Source organism: Xenopus laevis, chromosome 5S, assembly GCF_017654675.1.
Source record: "Xenopus laevis strain J_2021 chromosome 5S, Xenopus_laevis_v10.1, whole genome shotgun sequence".
Taxonomy (NCBI): domain Eukaryota; kingdom Metazoa; phylum Chordata; class Amphibia; order Anura; family Pipidae; genus Xenopus; species Xenopus laevis.
In genome coordinates this window covers 57,805,118-57,824,405 of record NC_054380.1, presented here as the reverse complement: position 1 = coordinate 57,824,405, position 19,288 = coordinate 57,805,118, and the positions used below count along the sequence as shown (strand labels likewise).

The window sequence follows — 19,288 nt, the reverse complement described above, 5'->3', positions numbered from 1 at the left end:
AAAGGACTATGGGTTCAGGTTCTTTTATGGACTGGAATGCTAAAGTATTTGAAAAAAAACAGTATGTCTAACTTGTGCCTTTCTTTTCAGAGAGTTGTTGACCAAAGGTACCTGGACAGTACTCAAGAGTGGTCATATGATAAGATGAATGCTATGGTGTTGCCACAATGATATGAGATGTGACACTAATAAAGGCACAGTCCAATGTTTTTCTATGCTGCTGTTCTCTTTCAGATATGCCATTGTTACCTGGGTATACTCAGGAGAGTGACCCCGAAGAGGTTATAAGGTAATGGCTAAGTATCACTTTTTGGTAAAGTGTTTGATATGAATGTACTAAGTCTCCAGTAGTGAGAAGACTTAGTCCACTGTCCTATGATAGAGATATATTTCTCAAAATGGTTTCTAGCAAGATGTGCCTTAACTGCTTATTTTTCGTAATGGGCTCCTAGCATGATATGCCTAAACTGCTTTCTTTTCAGGTTGACCATGGTTCCCCAGTATGCCTATGGAGAGGCTACTATGGAAATGTTAACCGTACAGTAAATGCAATACATGTGTTATTGTTGTAATGTATTCTTGCCTTGTGATTGAATATGTTCCTTGCCGGGACGTAAGGAATTCACCAGGGGGAGAATGTAGGGATGTGTAGAATAGCCACCCCTAGTATTTTGTGCAGGCAGTTCCTCCATGTTATGGACACCTAAATGGGTCCTAAAATACAGTTGGGAGGGGTACTGTTGACTCTTGCTGTTGCCCCTAGTGACCAGCAGAGGGCTGGGCTAGAGGATAAAAGGCTCTGAAGGCAGACTTCAGTGTCCATCTTGTGCTGGCTCTAGCCTGTGCAGGAGGCAGAGCTCGAGTTGGAACCTAGACAGGTCAGGTCTAGTAAGAATAGGCTACTCACAATTATAGATCACTCTAGGAGTGATAGTCAGTCAGTTTATTTAGCTGAGCAGTCTGAGGCTCCTACGAGGATTGTAGTGGGATTAAGATCCCAGGGTACTCATTGCCCAGAAGTAGGGACTAAGTGTACAGACCTAGGGTAGATAGATTCCCCTCAGGTTCCACTTAGGGAAAAGGCTGAAAACTGGGTGTACCTCCTCAAAGCTGCATATATTGTTCCTATCTCTGAGGAGAATCATACTGACCAAAGGTGTTGTGAGTACTGCCTATTCAATGTACTGTATGAACCTGCATTGCTCTGATTTATGTACACTCCACTGAGGATTGTATACTGTGCTCAATAAATCTGTTATTTGGTTAAGTTATAAGAACCACTGGCGCCCAATTCTTTGCACCTTGATTACAGTTACAGTTGCACTACACCCTGCTTCCACCTCGATGCGAAGGCTCACTCCCTAAGGTTTAAGGTCTCATCCGGAGCAAATGTACTAGGAGTGAAGCCCATAGTAGAGTTAGGTGCACTCAATTTACTATAGCGCTACATGTGTATTAATATTTTTTGTTTCATTGTTTGCCTGCCCATGTCTTTTGTTTCCTCCAAACATTACAGTAAGCCTAGCAAGCTTGCAAAAAAGTAATTAATGGATCAAATCCTGTGACAGCTTTGATCCCAACAATGAATACTGAATCTAACTTAGTGGCAATAAATACTGAACAGCAGCAGTTCAATGACAATAACTGTCAATATTTTAACAACATATATTCTAAAATAAGATAGTAGAATGATAGTAGATAGTAGAGATTATATGGTAGGTGATAGTTGGAGCTTTTTCTTGACCCTTACCTAAATGCACATAAAATGGGAGACTTAGAGACTATGTCATTACCTTTTTACCATGATGGAGGGCACACACAGGATAGCTTTGTTTTATTTTCTATAACCACCTATGCATGGATCAGAACTCATTAAAATGGTGAGCAAAATCTCAGATTGCAGTGACACCAGTGAGTTTTCCCAAAATGGAACCCAACGGAATATTTACAGCTCACAGGGAACAAAGCAGCATATATTGCAAATCTAGTAATTTGTAGGATTATATAAATTCATCTACACAAATTTACCAGTGTATCTCATTCACTGAACTCATAAATCTTTTTTTGTGTATAATTCATCAAGCATTTGATGAATAATAATGCTCTTCACCAGTCCAAGATATCTTGAACCATCTAAACATGGCTGTTGCAGCTGATTCTATTCAGTGTTCACACCAACTATACATTGTTATCCTCCATATAGTCCTGCATCTCTACTTGGTTTTGACTCCTTGCCTGATTATCGACTTCTGCCTGCCACTGACCCTTGCCTGGATACGACTCTGATCTTGCCTGACCCTTTGGTACCACGCTTCCAACTACCTTGGCTGTGTGTAGGATCCCTGCCTGCATCGCAGCAGAAAGTTCCGGGGCCCCAAAAGGGCATTGGTGAAGACCGGAGCTGGTATAACTCTCCTGCTACACCTAAGGGGTAGGTCCTGGCAGTTACAGGCTTCTCTACACTACTTGCCGTAACACCCTATAAGCACAATCACTGGGGCCTACGGTCAGTCCTGGAATTTCCTGAGCCATGGATCCCCAACATGATGACATCCTCTAACATACGTATATACCGCAAATTATTTCAGCCTCTGTACGTGAATGCTCACCTTTGCTGAAATGCACAGTGGAAGGTTTATTTTAGGGTGACGTTCATTTGTATTCATTTGGAGTAATATTATTATTAGAGCTACTCTACAATAATAATAATTATTAAATAACAATAAGTATATGCAGTGATAGGAGGAACATTTATATTTATTATACCCAGCTCAGTGTTTCTCCACTTTGACTTTGTGATTTTCACATTGCTTTTAACATATTACTTTTGTTCATCTTGAAAAGCTAAGCCTTTTGTAGAAGATACTCATTATGCAGGTGGAATTGATCCAAATTGATCTATTTTCTTTAAAAAGATAAAAAACATGAGTTATTAATTGTAATTGATCACCCCATAATGATGGTTAGTAAATTTGTCCCAAAATCTCAAATTTCTACTGACAGTAATAACAGCTGAAAAAAATTGACTTGATAGTTGGCATAGATTTTGCTGGTAAGCTTGCATGACATGATCAGATCCACCGCTGTAATATTCCTAAAGCTGCTTCTATTTATAGCTTTGACTTCACCATAAAAGATCCTCTATCTGCAGCCAGCTGGGCTTTAATATTAATTTACATTTTTATTGAAGTGATAACAACATCCTAGAAGGCAGGGGATTACAGGACTCTCCATTACCCCTTTAGCATTAATAGTCTTATAAGAATTCCTCAGCACAGCAGGAACATATTTAAAAAATATATATCTGTCTCCTGTTGCAAATGTGTGAAATAAAGCTGAGGACAGAAGGTGGCAGTAGTTCCAGGGTTCTTATCTTGGAACTTGTGGCTGAAGAATTGGGCATATACATTATATTGATGCCAAACACTGGAAATTAAACCAACCTAATATTAAAAATCATCAGTGCAATTGCATCCCATTCAGCACTGGACTTATGATCTTGTTCTTCTTCCCTTTTTGTTTCTGTGTGTCTGAATTCCTCATAGATTGTACGGTAAATTCTTTGGAGCAGGACCACATCATGCTAATACTCTACTTTATTTCATAATAACTGTACACCCCTTTATGTTTCTGCTTTTTAAACATTGCATATACTTGTACTATATAAACAAATACAACACAATACAGATTCAGTTTGGGAGGGGGAGGGACCAATGCTACAAAAAGGGCAATGACAGACAAGGAGAAGTTGCCCATGTTAAAACTTCCCTACACCAGCACTGAGCACCCCCAATGAGTATACTTTTCCTTCAGCTTTAACCAGCACATGCTTGTTTAAAACCTGACCCTACTCAAGCCAATCTTCTCTCTTAAGTTCTCTAATTGCAACCATGCATGTCAAATTCAGATTCACCTGTAAACAAAGCTTTATTTCAGTCTTTAGCATTGTTTGGCCACTCACACTTGTTTTGTTAAAGAAACGGTTAGGAAACTAACCACCTGCATGACATCTGCAGTTGCCAGTAATTTGAATGTACTGATACGAACTAGATGTGGGATTCCTTTATGCATTTGGCTTTTACTTATGGATGCAAATGTTGAAGCTAGTTGATATATTGGCCTTCAGGTGTTGTGGTTGTGGTCTGTCATTTTTGCTTTAAAAACAAAATGATCAAATCTTTCATTGTCAGCTATACTGCTCTATTTAAAACCTTGACCTTAAACTACTTCTTTAAGTTAAACTGCTGGAAAATGTTTTTTCAAAATTGTTATTGTTTCTTCCAGTACCCAAACCATACTTTGTCATATTAACTATTAAAAAGACTCATGCAATTCACAATGATGCTTATTAAAGGGGATATATTGTATAAAAAACAAGAATCTGCTCCTCTAACTATAGAAGGAATGTGCTTAAAAATGATGTGTTTGGGACTGATTTATTTAAAAATCCCCCCCCAAACTCAACGAGACCTGTCTATTTTTTCCACTTCCTGCCTGGTGATTTCTCTGGCTGTGCAGGGGTGCCAATGGCACTCAGCGCATCTGCACTGTAGGACAGGAACCTATCAGCAGCTAGGCTGACATGATAGGAAACTGAAGCCTGTCTTTGCATGGGTGACTTCAGGGCTGTGATTGGCTATCCCCCTCCTACTGTGCTTCTGGTAGGTTAGGACACACCTACCCCTCATTTGAAATACAGAGAGGGACCAATGGAAATCTATGGGAAGCTCCAATAAGGGGCCATTTTTGAACATAATAATAATAATAATTGGTAGCCCCAAGTAAAACCAATGTCATACTGTATAGTAATTATTACTACCTACAAAATGAGGGTCTTTTTTTACTTTATGTTTATGTAGGAACCCACAAGGTTAAATTCCGCTATGTTCCCCCAGCTAAGTGGTGGGCCTAAATTGGGTAAGGGAGGGGGAGTGAGTCCTTTGTTACTAATGCAATGTGCCCTGGCAGATTCCTGATGTGTCCCTGTTGCGTAATTTCTTCATATAGCTAAGTTGCCATGTGCTCAGTCAGTCTACTTTCAGTTAACTTCAGGATGGAGTGATTTGTTTGGCTGGGGCTCTGGCAGCCACAGGCCCCAGACTATGAAGATAAACCACATGGGTGGCGTCCCGTTGAAAGGGATTGCAAGGGGCTAATGTCTTTTCCTGCCTGAACACTTGATTGCACAAGTATGCTTCTTATCAAATACACACAAGTTGTAGACTGTGTAAACATACTATAGCCACTCAGGTGTTCAAACATTACCAAATATAGGGTAATCACATTGTGTATGACATCACAATGGAATCTCTTTGTTTACTATGCTATATAAGTTGTAGTACTACCCATAATAAACTGAACTTGTTTTGCAACACACAAGCCTACAGTGTCGTTCATTGCAAGTTCCCTGATCAGCACGCCTGGAGAGATGATATCAGATGGTTTACCGTTGCATCAAGTATAAGACGAGCCGGCTCGCAGCTGCAAGGACAGTGCAGGGATAGCACAGTGGAGTTTAGTGGCCCTAACAGTTTTCTGGTGTCAGAAGTGGAACGGCTGGAAATCCAGAGGTAAGTAGAATCACTGTCTGAACTGACGGTGTTTTCTCTTACCTTTGGCTCTTTCCGATTGACCAATTCCTTAGTTTAAATAAGTGTCTCATGTATGGTTGAGACTGTCTCATGTATGGTTGAGACAAGGGCATGATTACCAGTTTAAATAAGTGTCTCATGTATGGTTGAGACTGTCTCATGTATGGTTGAGACAAGGGAATGATTAGCAGCTTAAAGTGTCTCATGTATGGTTGAGACTGTCTCATGTATGGTTGAGACGGGTTATAGAGATCCCATGGTAGTATAGTAAAATAGGGATACTCAGGTTGTGCACGGGAACCATTTCTTACTGACTGATTCATCTTTCCATGCGTATTATTGTCTTGTCTTGTTTGTGTATTTGTGTATTTGTGTTTTAAAATATATCTGTGAACAGTTGCAGCGTTAAGAGTGATCACGAGTTGCTAACGGGTATTGTTGGGACCTTGATCTCAGTTCAGCCCTGGCTTCTCTGTTTCGTTGCAATCGTACATGACACGTTCTTTGATAAGAATTTAAGGTATTGAGATATTTGTTTTTTTTATTGAATTCGATAGTCCACATAATTGATTAACCAATATTTCTGTTGACTCTATTTCACTTCTCTTCCTTCGGCCTATTCTTATCCCATTATACACCGTAGACGTATAAACTCTGCGTGTTCAGAGTTCGAGGCTATCTTTCCTGCAAAAAGTTTAGATTTATGAGTCCAGGCAATAGGTGAATAAACCTGGAACAGAGAGTCAGCCTATAATATAAGAACAAATAAACAGTTCTCGTTAGGAAAACTGTGAGTTACATTTAATCATTACACCACTAATTAGTCTATCCTATACCTTCTTTTTCTCTTTTTGATACTTACTAATCTTACTTGTAGACTGTACTTGTCTTGAATCAAGATGGGTGGTAAGACTTCAAAAAATTTACCACCGCCCCTCCTTAATGAGACTTGCAAACAGTATGGGGCAGATTCACTAAGGGTCGAATTTCGAAGTAAAAAATACTTCGAAATTCGACCCTCGAATTGAAATCCTTCGACTTCGAATATCGAAGTCGAAGGATTTAGCGCTAAACGTTCGTTCGATCGATCGAAGGATTTTTCATTCGATCGAACGATTAAATCCTTCGAATCGAATAATTCGAAGGATTTTAATCCAACGATCGAAGGAAAATCCTTCGATCAAAAAAAGGTTAGCAAACCTATGGGGACCTTCCCCATAGGCTAACATTGACTTCGGTAGGTTTTATCTGCCGAAGTAGGGGGTCGAAGTTTCTTTTAAAGGGAAAGTACTTCGACTATCGAATGGTCGAATAGTCGAACGATTTTTCGTTCGAAACGTTCGAATCGAAGTCGAAGGTCGTAGTCGAAGGTCGAAGTACCCAAAAAATACTTCGAAATTCGAAGTATTTTTCATTCGAATCCTTCACTCGAGCTTAGTGAATCGGCCCCATATATGTGTATAGATGTAGTCCTACTGGAGGATTTTATGTTGACCCCTGGGTAGATAATCTTGCAGGTTGGTGTGAACATTTAGAGCTAGACAATCCTTTTCCACGTGATGGAGCTAATGATTTATATTATATGAATATAGTTTATCAAATGTGTGTTCAGAAGAAAGAAGGTGACCCTAAATGGGATTATACATATATGACACCGGGTGGTAAAATTGTTTTAAGATTGCCCCAGGTTGGTACTCGACACCTTCCCTCCCTAAGAACTACAATCCACGAAAAACTGGTGTTTTAAAACTATTTAAACGACACAATTCACAATGCTCTACAACCTGTGATCAAACTGTTAATACTACCCCACCCCCTTACATGGCTATCTACCCCAATTTGACACATAAACCAGACACCGTGGAGGATGACAAGATTTGCATTGCTGTAGCTTCTGCTCCTATAGTACCCCAAGCTGCCCCTATAGCACCAGTCCAAGCAGCCCCATTGGTTCAACAACCAATGCCTGTCCCTGCCCCCAACCCGTATGATTGAAGCTGCAGCCTACCCATTGCCGGCCTTCCCCCTATCTGGCTTAGATACAGTAGATACTGATAAAAATCGAGATACCCCAAATGCCCGAATTAGAAAAAGATATGGGTATAATAACTCAAGCAGGTTATGAAATAGTTCATATCACTCCTGACCGTCTGAAGATGACGGTAAGGAAAAGAGAACCTAAAAAAAGGGGGGGTCAACATCCAGTTACAAAACAGTATCCTTTTCTTACTGTTGGTGAACAACTCATAATGAAACCTTTAAGCCCCACAGATTTACAAAATATACTTGCTAATGCCCCTGGCCGCCGCGTCCTACTTTTCAAAATCAACAAGCAGTCCCTAATGCCCCTGCCCCAACATTTCAACCACAAGCACCTCAGACACAACCCCAGGCTTCGACAAATTCCACTCCCAGACACACCATCAACTGGCCAGGTTCTACATTGGGCTGCCCTGAAGGTTGTACCCCACTTTTCCCTGTCATCTCATCTTCATTCAGTGCAGACCCATACATTGTATTAAACGTTGCAGGAGTGGATTTATTATTCCTAGTGGACAAACACCGCCTTTACCTATTGTATGCCCAGGCTCTACCGGTACCATTTCACACCCATTTACACTCATCCCTGGGTGCCCCGAAAATCTGTTAGGCAGAGATCTATTCCACAAGTTAGGATTTCAATCCATCAGAATTTCCCCTGATGGGGGCCTTTCTGCAGATATTTTTGTTTCCGAAACTAACTCTATTTTTCTAAATTCTAACGACCTTTTTACTAACCCTTCCATTCTGTCTGTATGGGCTAATGACAAATTTGATGTGGGCTTTGTTGACTGTACACCTTACAAAGCACTACTTAAACCACACTCACATCCAGTATACATAAAACAGTACCCTCCATCACAGGAAAAGTTAGATGGTATCCGTTTGTTAATACAGATATTCCTTAATCAGGATATCCTCACTAGTGTTGTGTCTCCTTACAATACTCTCATCAATCCAGTTCCTAAGAAGAACAACGAATTTCGATTTGTACAAGATTTAAGAGCTATTAATTCACTAATTATACCAATTGCACCTATTGTGCCAGACATTACAGTTCTTCTTACCTCCATTCCGTGTGATCTTTGGTGTTCACGGTTTTGGATTTATCCAATACATTTTTTTATGGTTCCAGTAGACCCTGAGACACAGTTACTTTTGGCTTTTACTTTTGAGGTGTTCCAACTTACCTGGAAACACCTCCCCCAAGGCCTAGTGGATTCACCAGCGGCTTACTCCCTGGTGCTCCAGCATACCCTTAAGTCATGGGCCCCCGGCCATGGTTCTGTCCTGCTTCAATATGTTGATGATTTATTGTTGTGTAGTCCAAACCAGGAAGCTAACCACCATGATACCACCTCACTGCTGCAACATCTGGCAGCAGAGGGTCATAAGGTTGCTAAATATAAAGCTCAGATGGGGGCTGAGACTGTTGAATATTTGGGATTCATTCTTTCCCACGGCCAGAGACAAATAAACCCAAAGAGAGTACAAGCACTAACTAAGATAAAAAAACCTGAAACTCCAAAGGAAATGCTGTCCTTCCTTGGCATCGTCAATTATTGCCATCAATGGATACCGAACTGTTCTTACTTTGACAATATCTTAAGACAATGTACTAAAAAGGATGCACCACCTTACGTACAATGGACTGAACAAATGACTAATGCTTTTCATTCTCTCCTACAGACATTGGTTACAGCACCTGCGCTTGGTTTACCTAATTATGTTAAACCTTTTCATTTGTATGTCAAGGACACCTGTAAAACCATGGCTGCGGTCTGTGCTCAAGAATCTGGGGGAAGTTTTCGTCCTGTGGCCTATTTTTCCAAAGTAATGCCGCTTCCGGTACAGGGGATGCCGGCGTGTCTCAGAGCTTTAGCAGCTAGTGCTATGGCTGTTGAACTGTCACAGTCTGTCACAATAGGCCACAATACTATTTTGCACACCTCACATCAGGTTACACACCTATTGAAGAACATTACCACCCAACACATGACCTCCCAAAGATTAAGTGGCTATGAAGTTATTCTATTAGGTACTGCAAATTTACAGATCAAATACGCAATCAACACTCAAGGGCCTGCTGCCATACTGCATGCTCTATTACATCTGTCTGACCCTACTAATGCTTTTATACTCGATCCTCATGACTGTGTTGAATCTATCCACTACTCTACCTCACCTCGACTCTATCCAACTGACACTCCTTTGTCACATGCTACTAACGTTTTTGTTGATGGTTCCTGCTCCAGGCCTTCCGATGACACCTACAAAGCAGCATATTCAGTTGTCCAACTCCCTAATATTGTACTCGAGACTAAGTCTATCCCTGTTAATTCTGCACAAGCAGCAGAACTTATAGCACTCACCAGGGCCTGTCACTTGTTTGCCAACCGCCCCGTTAATATATTCAGTGACAGTAGATACGCTTTTGGGGTAGTTCATGATTTTGGCAAAATTTGGCAACAAAGAGGTTATGTTACTGCAGATGGGAAATCCATCGCACACCCTGCCCTCATTCATAATCTTTTACAGGCCATCCAACTTCCTTCCGAAATTGCAATTATCCATTGCAGGGCACATACCAACAGAACTGATGAGATTTCCCTCGGTAATGCCCTAGCAGACCAGGTTGCCAAAACTACTGCATCCTCTGCCACTCCCACTGTCATCCCCATGTTTCTCCACACACCTCCGAGTTGTCCAGACAGTCAAATTCTACAGTATTTGCAAACATTTGCCACTCAGACTGACCTGCATTTTTGGGAACAGCAAAATCTTACCCTTGACCAGTTTGGTCTTTATTCCATCCAAGGCAAAGTGGGTATCCCCGAAAACAGTCTACCCCTACTTATCTCTCAAGCTCACGGCATTGGCCATAGGAGTTCTAAGCTCACTTTGGCTGAAATGCAAAAACATTTCATCGCAAAGAATCTCAGACAGCATTGTTCTACCTTTGTTAAAACTTGCCTCACCTGTCTTAGGGCCAACACAAAGTACACCAAAATTTGCCTCCCCCAATTGCACCTTTTTCTCACTGGCAAGTTGATTTTACTCATATTCCTAAGATTGGCAAACTACAGGAATATTTGCTCGTTTTTACCGACCATTTCTCTCGCTGGGTAGAAGCTTTCCCTTGCCGTCACGAGGACGCCAAAAACCGTTGTTAAGTTCCTAGTTAATGACATCATACCCCGATTTGGTTGTCCGCAACAAATTAATTCCGATAATGGCCCAGCTTTTGTTAGTAAGGTCCTCCAGCTTCTAATTTCCACCTAACAAATCACATGGAAGTTTCACATTCCTTACCATCCACAGAGTGCCGGTGTTGTTGAGCGAATGAATCGCACCATAAAGGATAAGCTCACCAAAGCCACATCTGCCACATGGACTAATTGGAAGTCCTTTTTACCTGCAGTACTAGCTGAAATACGCATGACACCACATTCAGTTACTAAATTATCTCCTTTTGAAATTGTCATGGGACGCCCATTTCCCACTCCCTGGGTCAAAGGCTCCTTAGTCATCCAACACACTGAACTTAATTCAATTCAGGAGGAGTATGTACGTAATCTTATTACTACATTGAATGGCATCTATGGTGATGTTTCTTTGTCTTTTCCTTTGCCCCCCCAGGAGCCGACCCATCCATTTCGCCCAGGTGATCCTGTTGTGGTTCGACAGCTCCATCGCTATCGAAAAGGGGGATTCCCATTTGGCCCACGAGTCACAGTGATTGCCATCACACGGAGAGCAGTCCTCACCGATGCCAGCGACCATTTGATCCATGCTTCACGAGTGAAACTCGCGCCAACACTTCCAACGCCAGAACTGAGTAAAGCTGACAACACGGAACATGACACCACCACCAAATCCGTCACAGAAGGACCCGAAGATGACCTCACACCCCTACCACCGATGATGATGAGGAAGTCGACAAAATATGCACTATGGTGCATAATTGGCACTTTCCTTTTTCTATTTTTCCCGATTATGATAATCCTTAACTGCATATGTTACCCAAACCCTCACAGCCCTTTGGGATCAGTTTGTTACCAGTTTTTCAAGAGCAATACAACACTCCATCGCCATGAACGATCAAACCCCATCGCCACCGTAGGAGGTCAGTCTACTAATGAACGACAAGTTGCAATCAAACAAAGTGATGGCACTACCACCTTCTGGTATAACTCCATTGGCAAAAAATCTTAGCTCAGATCGGTGTCACCTTATTGATTGTCTTAATTTTTGTTTCATTTCTTTTCTGCTGTATAATTCCCTATATCAGGAAATTAACTTCATCTTTAATTACTTCTTCTGAGGGCTTGCAACTTAAGCTTATTCATGCTGCTCGCGTATAGTCACTTATGTGACTAAAAGGGGGATTGAAAGGGATTGCAAGGGGCTAATGTCTTTTCCTGCCTGAACACTTGATTGCACAAGTATGCTTCTTATCAAATACACACAAGTTGTAGACTGTGTAAACATACTATAGCCACTCAGGTGTTCAAACATTACCAAATATAGGGTAATCACATTGTGTATGACATCACAATGGAATCTCTTTGTTTACTATGCTATATAAGTTGTAGTACTACCCATAATAAACTGAACTTGTTTTGCAACACACAAGCCTACAGTGTCGTTCATTGCAAGTTCCCTGATCAGCACGCCTGGAGAGATGATATCAGATGGTTTACCGTTGCATCAAGTATAAGACGAGCCGGCTCGCAGCTGCAAGGACAGTGCAGGGATAGCACAGTGGAGATTAGTGGCCCTAACACCCGTGTGAGTGATACTTTTCTTGCCTTATACTCCCTGTGTGTGCCATACTCTGCCTGCACTATGCTCCCTGTGTGTCATACTTTGTCTGACCTATGCTCCCTGCGTGTGCCTCACTCTGCCTGCCCTATACTCCCTGTATGTGCCATACTGTGCCTGTCCTACTCTGCCTGTGTGTGTCATACTTTTCCTGCCCTATACTCCCTGTGTGTGCCATACTCTGCCTGCCCTATGCTCCCTGTGTGTGCCATACTTTGTCTGACCTATGCTCCCTGCATGTGCCTTACTCTGTCTGCCCCATGTCACCTGTGTGTGCCATACTTTGCCTGCCCATGTTCCCTGTGTGTGCTTGATTTTTTTATTTACTGGTTCTACCCAGGTAGCCGTTTCTAATTGGCCTGCTTTCTTTTTAACATTAATCCATCACATCAATTTCTGCTAACAATGAATGCTAAGGCAAACATAGCAATTGCAAGCATCACTACTCCAATTGATTTACATTATGTTTGCAAACTTTAATGGATGTAAATGGTCTTGTTCAAAGCAATACTTTTTAAAATGCATTTAAACTGTAGATAACATTAATCCAGTGATTGTTGAATTTGTTTTCTAAAGTCATCCTCCAGGTTGGCTTCTACACTTCCTTTCAGGGTTTAATAAAGAGAAACCAACAAATGATCAAGTTTATTTACTGAAACACCTTTAAAGGTCATTAAAGGTGTTGTTTAATAGTCTTAAAGAAAGTTCTGCTTAGGTGTATGAAAACCTCCAAACAGAAGTTAAAATAAGCACAGACTAAATGAATGCCAAAGACTTCCTTGCACCATATTTTTGAAAGCTTTTTCTTTTTTGTTATACAGTACATACAGAAGGAGTTGCCCAATAGTAGCACTGTCCAAATAAAAACCTGGAGATGGAAGAAGCCAAACCTTTTATTATATCAAAATATAATGAGCTAATACTAATGTCGCAATAGACATTTTACCATTACACCTACCAGTTATTAAAATGTAACATATTAGAACTGTGTTGCTTCAAATTGTCATTAATGACAGGTGCTCCATTTTGCCCTGGGCTTGAAACAATCATATGATATCCAATGTATCAATTAGAGAAGAATGGTGTAACCCAGGGTAAATGTAACAGGAAAAATGTTTGTTCATTTTTCTATTGCATAGCGAGCAGTCACACTTTTAGCTTTTGCATTTGAAAATGCTAATTAGTTGGTATGGGTTACAAAAGCCTGGGAATAACTTTGCTTGTGTTATTATAACACCAGTAGGGACTGAGCGAGCAGGAGATTCAAACAACTTTTTAAAATCTTCTGACAATCTAAATCCCATGAGGCTACTTTAATAGATGTAGATTGGGCTATGCTCAATACATACAATATGCATACTATACCCCATACAAAGAGCCTTACAGAACCTTATTTAGCCGGTTAAAGGGGAAGTATACACCTTTGGTAAAAATGGGCATTGTCAATAGAATTTTAGTTGAAATTACATTCTGCATATTGTTTTAATTTAAAAAAAATCCATATTGTGCTATTTTTGCCATTCTAAAGCACTAATTTAAAAGTTGGTCTAAACCTACCTTCCTTCTGTTATAAATAGGGTAATTTGTTCAGAGCTCCCTATCTACATTTGAACAAACAAACCCCTCCCTTATCTAAGCAATAGCCTATGGACAGTTTATTATCAGGGACTTCTCAGTAAGCTGGTAATTATTTTCATCAGCTTCTTTGAAGTTCTTAGGGACCAGAAGTAACAGAAAATATTACAGTGAAACTGCCTTCATATTCTTGTTTTGTGCAAAAATTAACAAACCCAATAGATATTTCATAATTAAAGCAATAGGAAAAAGGATGTTCAGCACAAGTCCTACTCTAGCTGACCAATCAAATTTTTATTTGGAATTTGGATCACCAACCTGTTAGTGTATCATAAGTTATGTCCATAAGGGTCAGGGCATAGGCTCAGATTCAGAGAGATTAGTCGCCCGGCAACAAATCTCCTCTTCTTCAGGGCGACTAATCTCCCCAAACTGCCTCCTGCCGGCTAGAATGTAAATCGTTGGCGGGATGGCACTCGGAGCAATTCGTTTTCTGAAGTCGCCCGAAGTTTCCTCTGAGGCAACTTTGGGCGACTTCAGGAGGCAGTTCGGGGAGATTAGTCGCCCTAAAGAAGAGAAGATTTGTCGCCGGCAACTTATCTCCCCGAATCTGAGCGTGTGCCCTGACCCTTAATGGTCAGCTGACCAATTCTACTTTTTTGCAAAACCTCAGTACAGATCCACAATTAGGGTTACCATGGATGTAATCAATTAAAATGTAGGAACATTGAATAATCAGTTGAAGTGTAAGCCATATTAACCCCAAGAGGAGTAGTTACATAGATTCCTGATTCCTGTCAGGCAAATGGCATTTGGATTTAAACTGTACTACCTCAAAATAGGGATTCACCGAAATCCACTATTTTGGTTTCAGCCGAACCCCCGAATCCTTCACGAAAGATTTGGCCAAATACCGAACCGAATCCAAATCCTAATTCGCATTTGCAAATTAGGGCTGGGAAGGGGAAAACATTGTTTACTTCCTTGTTTTGTGACAAAAAGTCATGCAATTTCCCTCCCGCCCCTAATTTGCATATTCAAATTAGGATTCGGATTCGGTTCGGCCAGGCAGAAGGATTCGGCCGAATCCTGCTGAAAAAGGCCGAATCCCGAACCAAATACTGGATTCGGTGCATCCCTACCTCAAAATAAGGAATACTCTTACATAAATACACATGGGTGTCCACAGAAAATTTTCCAGGGGGGGGGCAAGGAAGAAAACATATTGCACAAATTAGTGTACCCACATTTTGGTTTCCACACAAACCTAACAAAAGCTTTTCTATAAATATATAGAGTAGTAACTGTTGCACATGTATAGCATTGCCATTCTATTAGCGACACAAACTCCTTTGATATTTTCTACTTTCTTAAAGGAATAGTTCAGTGTGAAAATAAAAACTGGGTAAATAGATAGGCTTTGCAAAATAAAAAATGTTTCTAATATAGTTAGTTAGCCAAAAATGTAATATATAAAGGCTGGAGTGAACAGATGTCTAATAAAACAGCCAGAATCCAACTTCCTGCTTTTCAGCTTTATACCTCTGAGTTAGTCAGCGACTTGAAGGGGGGCCACATGGTACATTTCTGTTCAGTGAGTTTGTAATTGACCCTCAGCATTCAGCTCAGATTCAAAAGCAACAGATATGACCCATGTGGCCCCCCCTCAAGTCTCTGATTGGTTACTGTCTGGTAGCCAGGGTAACCAGTCAGTGTAAACCAAGAGAGCTGAAAAGCAGGAAGTAGTGCCCTGACTGACTTGTTATACATCAAATCACTCCAGCCTTTATACATTACATTTTTGGCTAACTAACTATATTAGAAACATTTTTATTTTGCACAGCCTATCTATTTACCCAGTTTTTATTTTTACACTGAACAATTCATTTAACAAAATTACTAGATACATACAGCGAAGCCTCCATTTTACATACCATTTTAAGTATTTCCATATGTTATACAACTTTTTGTGGTCCCACCAATATTTAATGCACAATACATTTCACTGACTTTACACCATTTTTCTGGTCCATTGCAGATATTGCAAGAGAATATCCTCTATTATTAAGTGTGTATGTGTGAGAGTGTGTGTGAGAGAGGGAGGGAGTGTGTGTAAGAGAGGGAGTGTGTGTGTGAGAGTGTGTGTGTGTGAGAGGGAGTGTGTGTGGAATTAGTATGCAACAAACTATTTTTCTCTCAGTCCTCATTAAAGGAAGCACTGCATGCAAACACTGTCCTTGTCAGATTTAATTAGAAGGTGGATGCCTTCCTCAGCACCTGCTACTACAGTATTGTACATACAAAATATCTGCAGGTTTCCAGAACCTGCCTCTGATGTAGGAGCCGTGTTATCTCTTGGAGAGGACAGGGGCATATTTATATTAAGGCACCCGAGGGCCTGTGCCTAAGGCGGCAGGTTTTGGGGGGCGGCCCTCGGGTGCCTATAAATGTATTTTTTAAATTAAAAAAAAAAACATTCCCCAGCCTCTGCCACGGATTTCCATTGGAAATACGGTGACGGAGCTGGGGGGGGGGTGGTGAGGGGTTAGGGTGCACGTCATAGGGGGAATGTTTAGGCCCTTGCTGGGTCTGCTGCACCCTACTAAAGTATACTGTATTTGCTGGGTGCAGTCTCAGTCTCTATAGACAAGTTACAATTTTTAATTCCCAGTCCAGACTTTAGTCTAGAGCCAAAGCTACCACAATTGCCCCACCATTGCCTGCTATTGTAATTTTCTGGGATGGTGCTTGTCATGAAATTGTCCATTGGAGATATCAGTTTGTCTTTCAAGTTCCATCTTTTCCAATTTCATTGGAAAAGGGGGGGGGGCGGAATTTTTGGTGATAAGCCATCAGGGGGTACAGAGGGGGGCAATCAATGATGGGGCCTTGAAAATGGTTTCTGGTGGGCACCCTGCCCCTAACCAAACTACTAAAACTTGTGGGTGCCAACGTACCCAAAATCTGCCTGTGTGCCATTGCTAAGGGGAGTGAGACAACATGAGAACTTGCTGTCCCACTGACTGTGCTTATCTAGCTGTGCCTTAACTACAATTCCCAGCACCCCCTGTGGCTGACTTATAGTTATAGAATATAGTGTGTTTGTTATTTCTTGTTTACTTGTTACAGCTTTTGAAGTGTTAGACCATTTACTCTGCTGCTCTTTAGCTATTAATGTCAACTGCCATTTTCCAACTGTCCCACTCATCACTCATCCTAGTGGCCTCAGCATTAGAGTAGATAATGGGTAAGGGAGGACTGAGAAGAAAGACAAGTAGCACAAACCAGAACAATAGTTACATGCCTAGAATTAGGGTGCCTTGTGTTATGGGTGTAGGGGCACTGATCAGAGCTTGACTGGTTATGAAATGCCCCAGTGGGCCTATTACTCATCTGGGCCTCTAATGGGAACCAGTGTCTTCTGCCCCTATAACACCCTGCCAGTAACATACAGCTTTACAGTAATGGCACAGAGGGGGATTTGGGATGTTTTGTCCCCATGTGATTTCCAATTCGGTGTATGGCCAACCAAATGCTCACTCCCAAATGATCACTCCCGTTCATTTCTAAATTCAATTTAATTGAGCCCTGGTGAAAGCAATTGGCATAGAAATGAATGAGGGTGATTCCACGTGTTCATTTAACTATTAGTTTGTGCATTGTGTCACTAGGACCCAACCTTGGTTAGCAGGGATGTCTAGGGCCCTTGATTGCACAAATAAATTCTTTCTCTCCCAATCAGCTCCTTCATTCTTTTAAAGTTGCTGCTGATTGGTGTTACTGGTTATTTATAAGGCACAACCATATTCGGTAGTGCAGTGTTGAGCTATTAAGGGAAATCCAGTATATACAGATATATATGGCAGAGAGAGTTCAGTTCACAATCTCTTCTCTCTCTTTCTCTCCCCATAAAGTGAAATACGATCGCCTAGTGATTCTCAGCGATTCCCAGGAGCAGGAGGAGATAAAGAATAAACACAAAAGTCTTTTTAAAGACTATCAACTTTCATCAGGAGCAGAAGAACAACTTGCCTAACCCATTGTGAGTTATTTGGAGGAAGGTAAGGGTCCTGCATTTCCCATCCAGGGCCACCATCAGAGGGGGACAGGGGGGACAAGTTTCGAAAGAGCAAGAGCCGGGCCCCCCTTGAGAGCGCCTGAGCCGTGGGGCCATTTTCTCAAGTCCCGAACAGCCGAAATGTGGAAGTGCCGAAAAGCCGAACAGCCAAAGGACCTGAAGTCACCAAAACAGTTGAAGCCGAACTCCCGAAGCGGGGAAAAGACCCGAAGCTACAAAAACAGCTGAAGCACCAAAAAGACCTGAAGTCACGAAAACAGCTGAAATTCTATATTCTATAGGCCCCTGCCACCAATGTTTTTTTTAAAAAAAACAAATTTTGGGGCCCCAATTTTTTTTTAACTTGTAAGGGGGCCCTGGAGCCAATGTTTTTTTTAAAAAATATTCTTTGGGGCCCCAAGTTTTTTTTTACTTGTAAGGTGAACCCTGGCACCAATGCTTTTTTAAAAAAAACTTTTATGGGGGGCCCTGGCACCACTGTTTTTTTTAACTTATAAGGGGGCCCTGACCATCAATATTTTTGTAACTTGTGTGTGGGGGGTTACTTTTTTAGCGCTGATATCTATGTGGTCTTTTAACTGTGATGTGGAGTAGGTGGGATCTGGGGTAGGGCTCAGGCGAAAGTGTGGGCAGGGCCCCGTGATTTCTAATGGTGGCCCTGTTCCCTTCTGTAATATGATTACACAGTAGATAAGACCTTTTTGTGTAACTGCTGATCCAGAGGAAAGTAGGGCCCTGACAGAAATAATGGGCTGATTTGTGGACCAAATAAAATGGGATGGTATTTTCTTAAAATGGGGACATGGGGAGCTGGTGGGGAGGGGCATTCTATATACATAAGTAAGCATTTGTTTCTAATTGGAACCATATTAAAACCATAGTTTCTGAATGAAAAGGGTTCTTATTAAATAAGGTGTAAATATGCTGCTGTTTTTACCTCTGCTCTTTATTGTGTTTATTTGGGGGTCTTACATCTTTATGTTAACACTAACCTTCCCAAATCTCTATTTTATATTACAGGAACATCAAAGATGGGCATGAGTGCAAGTAGCAGGCTTTACTACCAGTGGCGCTATGAAAAGGTAAAGGTGCTCACAGCTAATTTCCTCATTTTATTTTCTGACTGCTGAGAAAGATATCCAAGGGGATAAAGGAGGGGCTAACCCAATGCTAAACATGG

At 41.2% G+C, this 19,288-nt stretch overlaps 2 protein-coding genes across 2 annotated transcripts in view; one reads left to right on the top strand and one right to left on the bottom strand.

Annotated features, from left to right (window-relative positions):
- The window catches only part of LOC121394230 (solute carrier family 35 member F2-like), a 225,648-nt gene that overhangs the window by 110,771 nt on the left and 95,589 nt on the right, over positions 1–19,288 (bottom strand). The window lies entirely within an intron of this gene.
- LOC121394229 lies at positions 5,122–12,008 on the top strand. The gene is made up of 2 exons (XM_041564609.1): positions 5,122–6,111; positions 9,321–12,008. The coding sequence occupies exon 2, from the start codon at positions 9,402–9,404 to the stop codon at positions 10,758–10,760; it is 1,359 nt and encodes a 452-aa protein (XP_041420543.1). The 5' UTR covers positions 5,122–6,111; positions 9,321–9,401; the 3' UTR covers positions 10,761–12,008.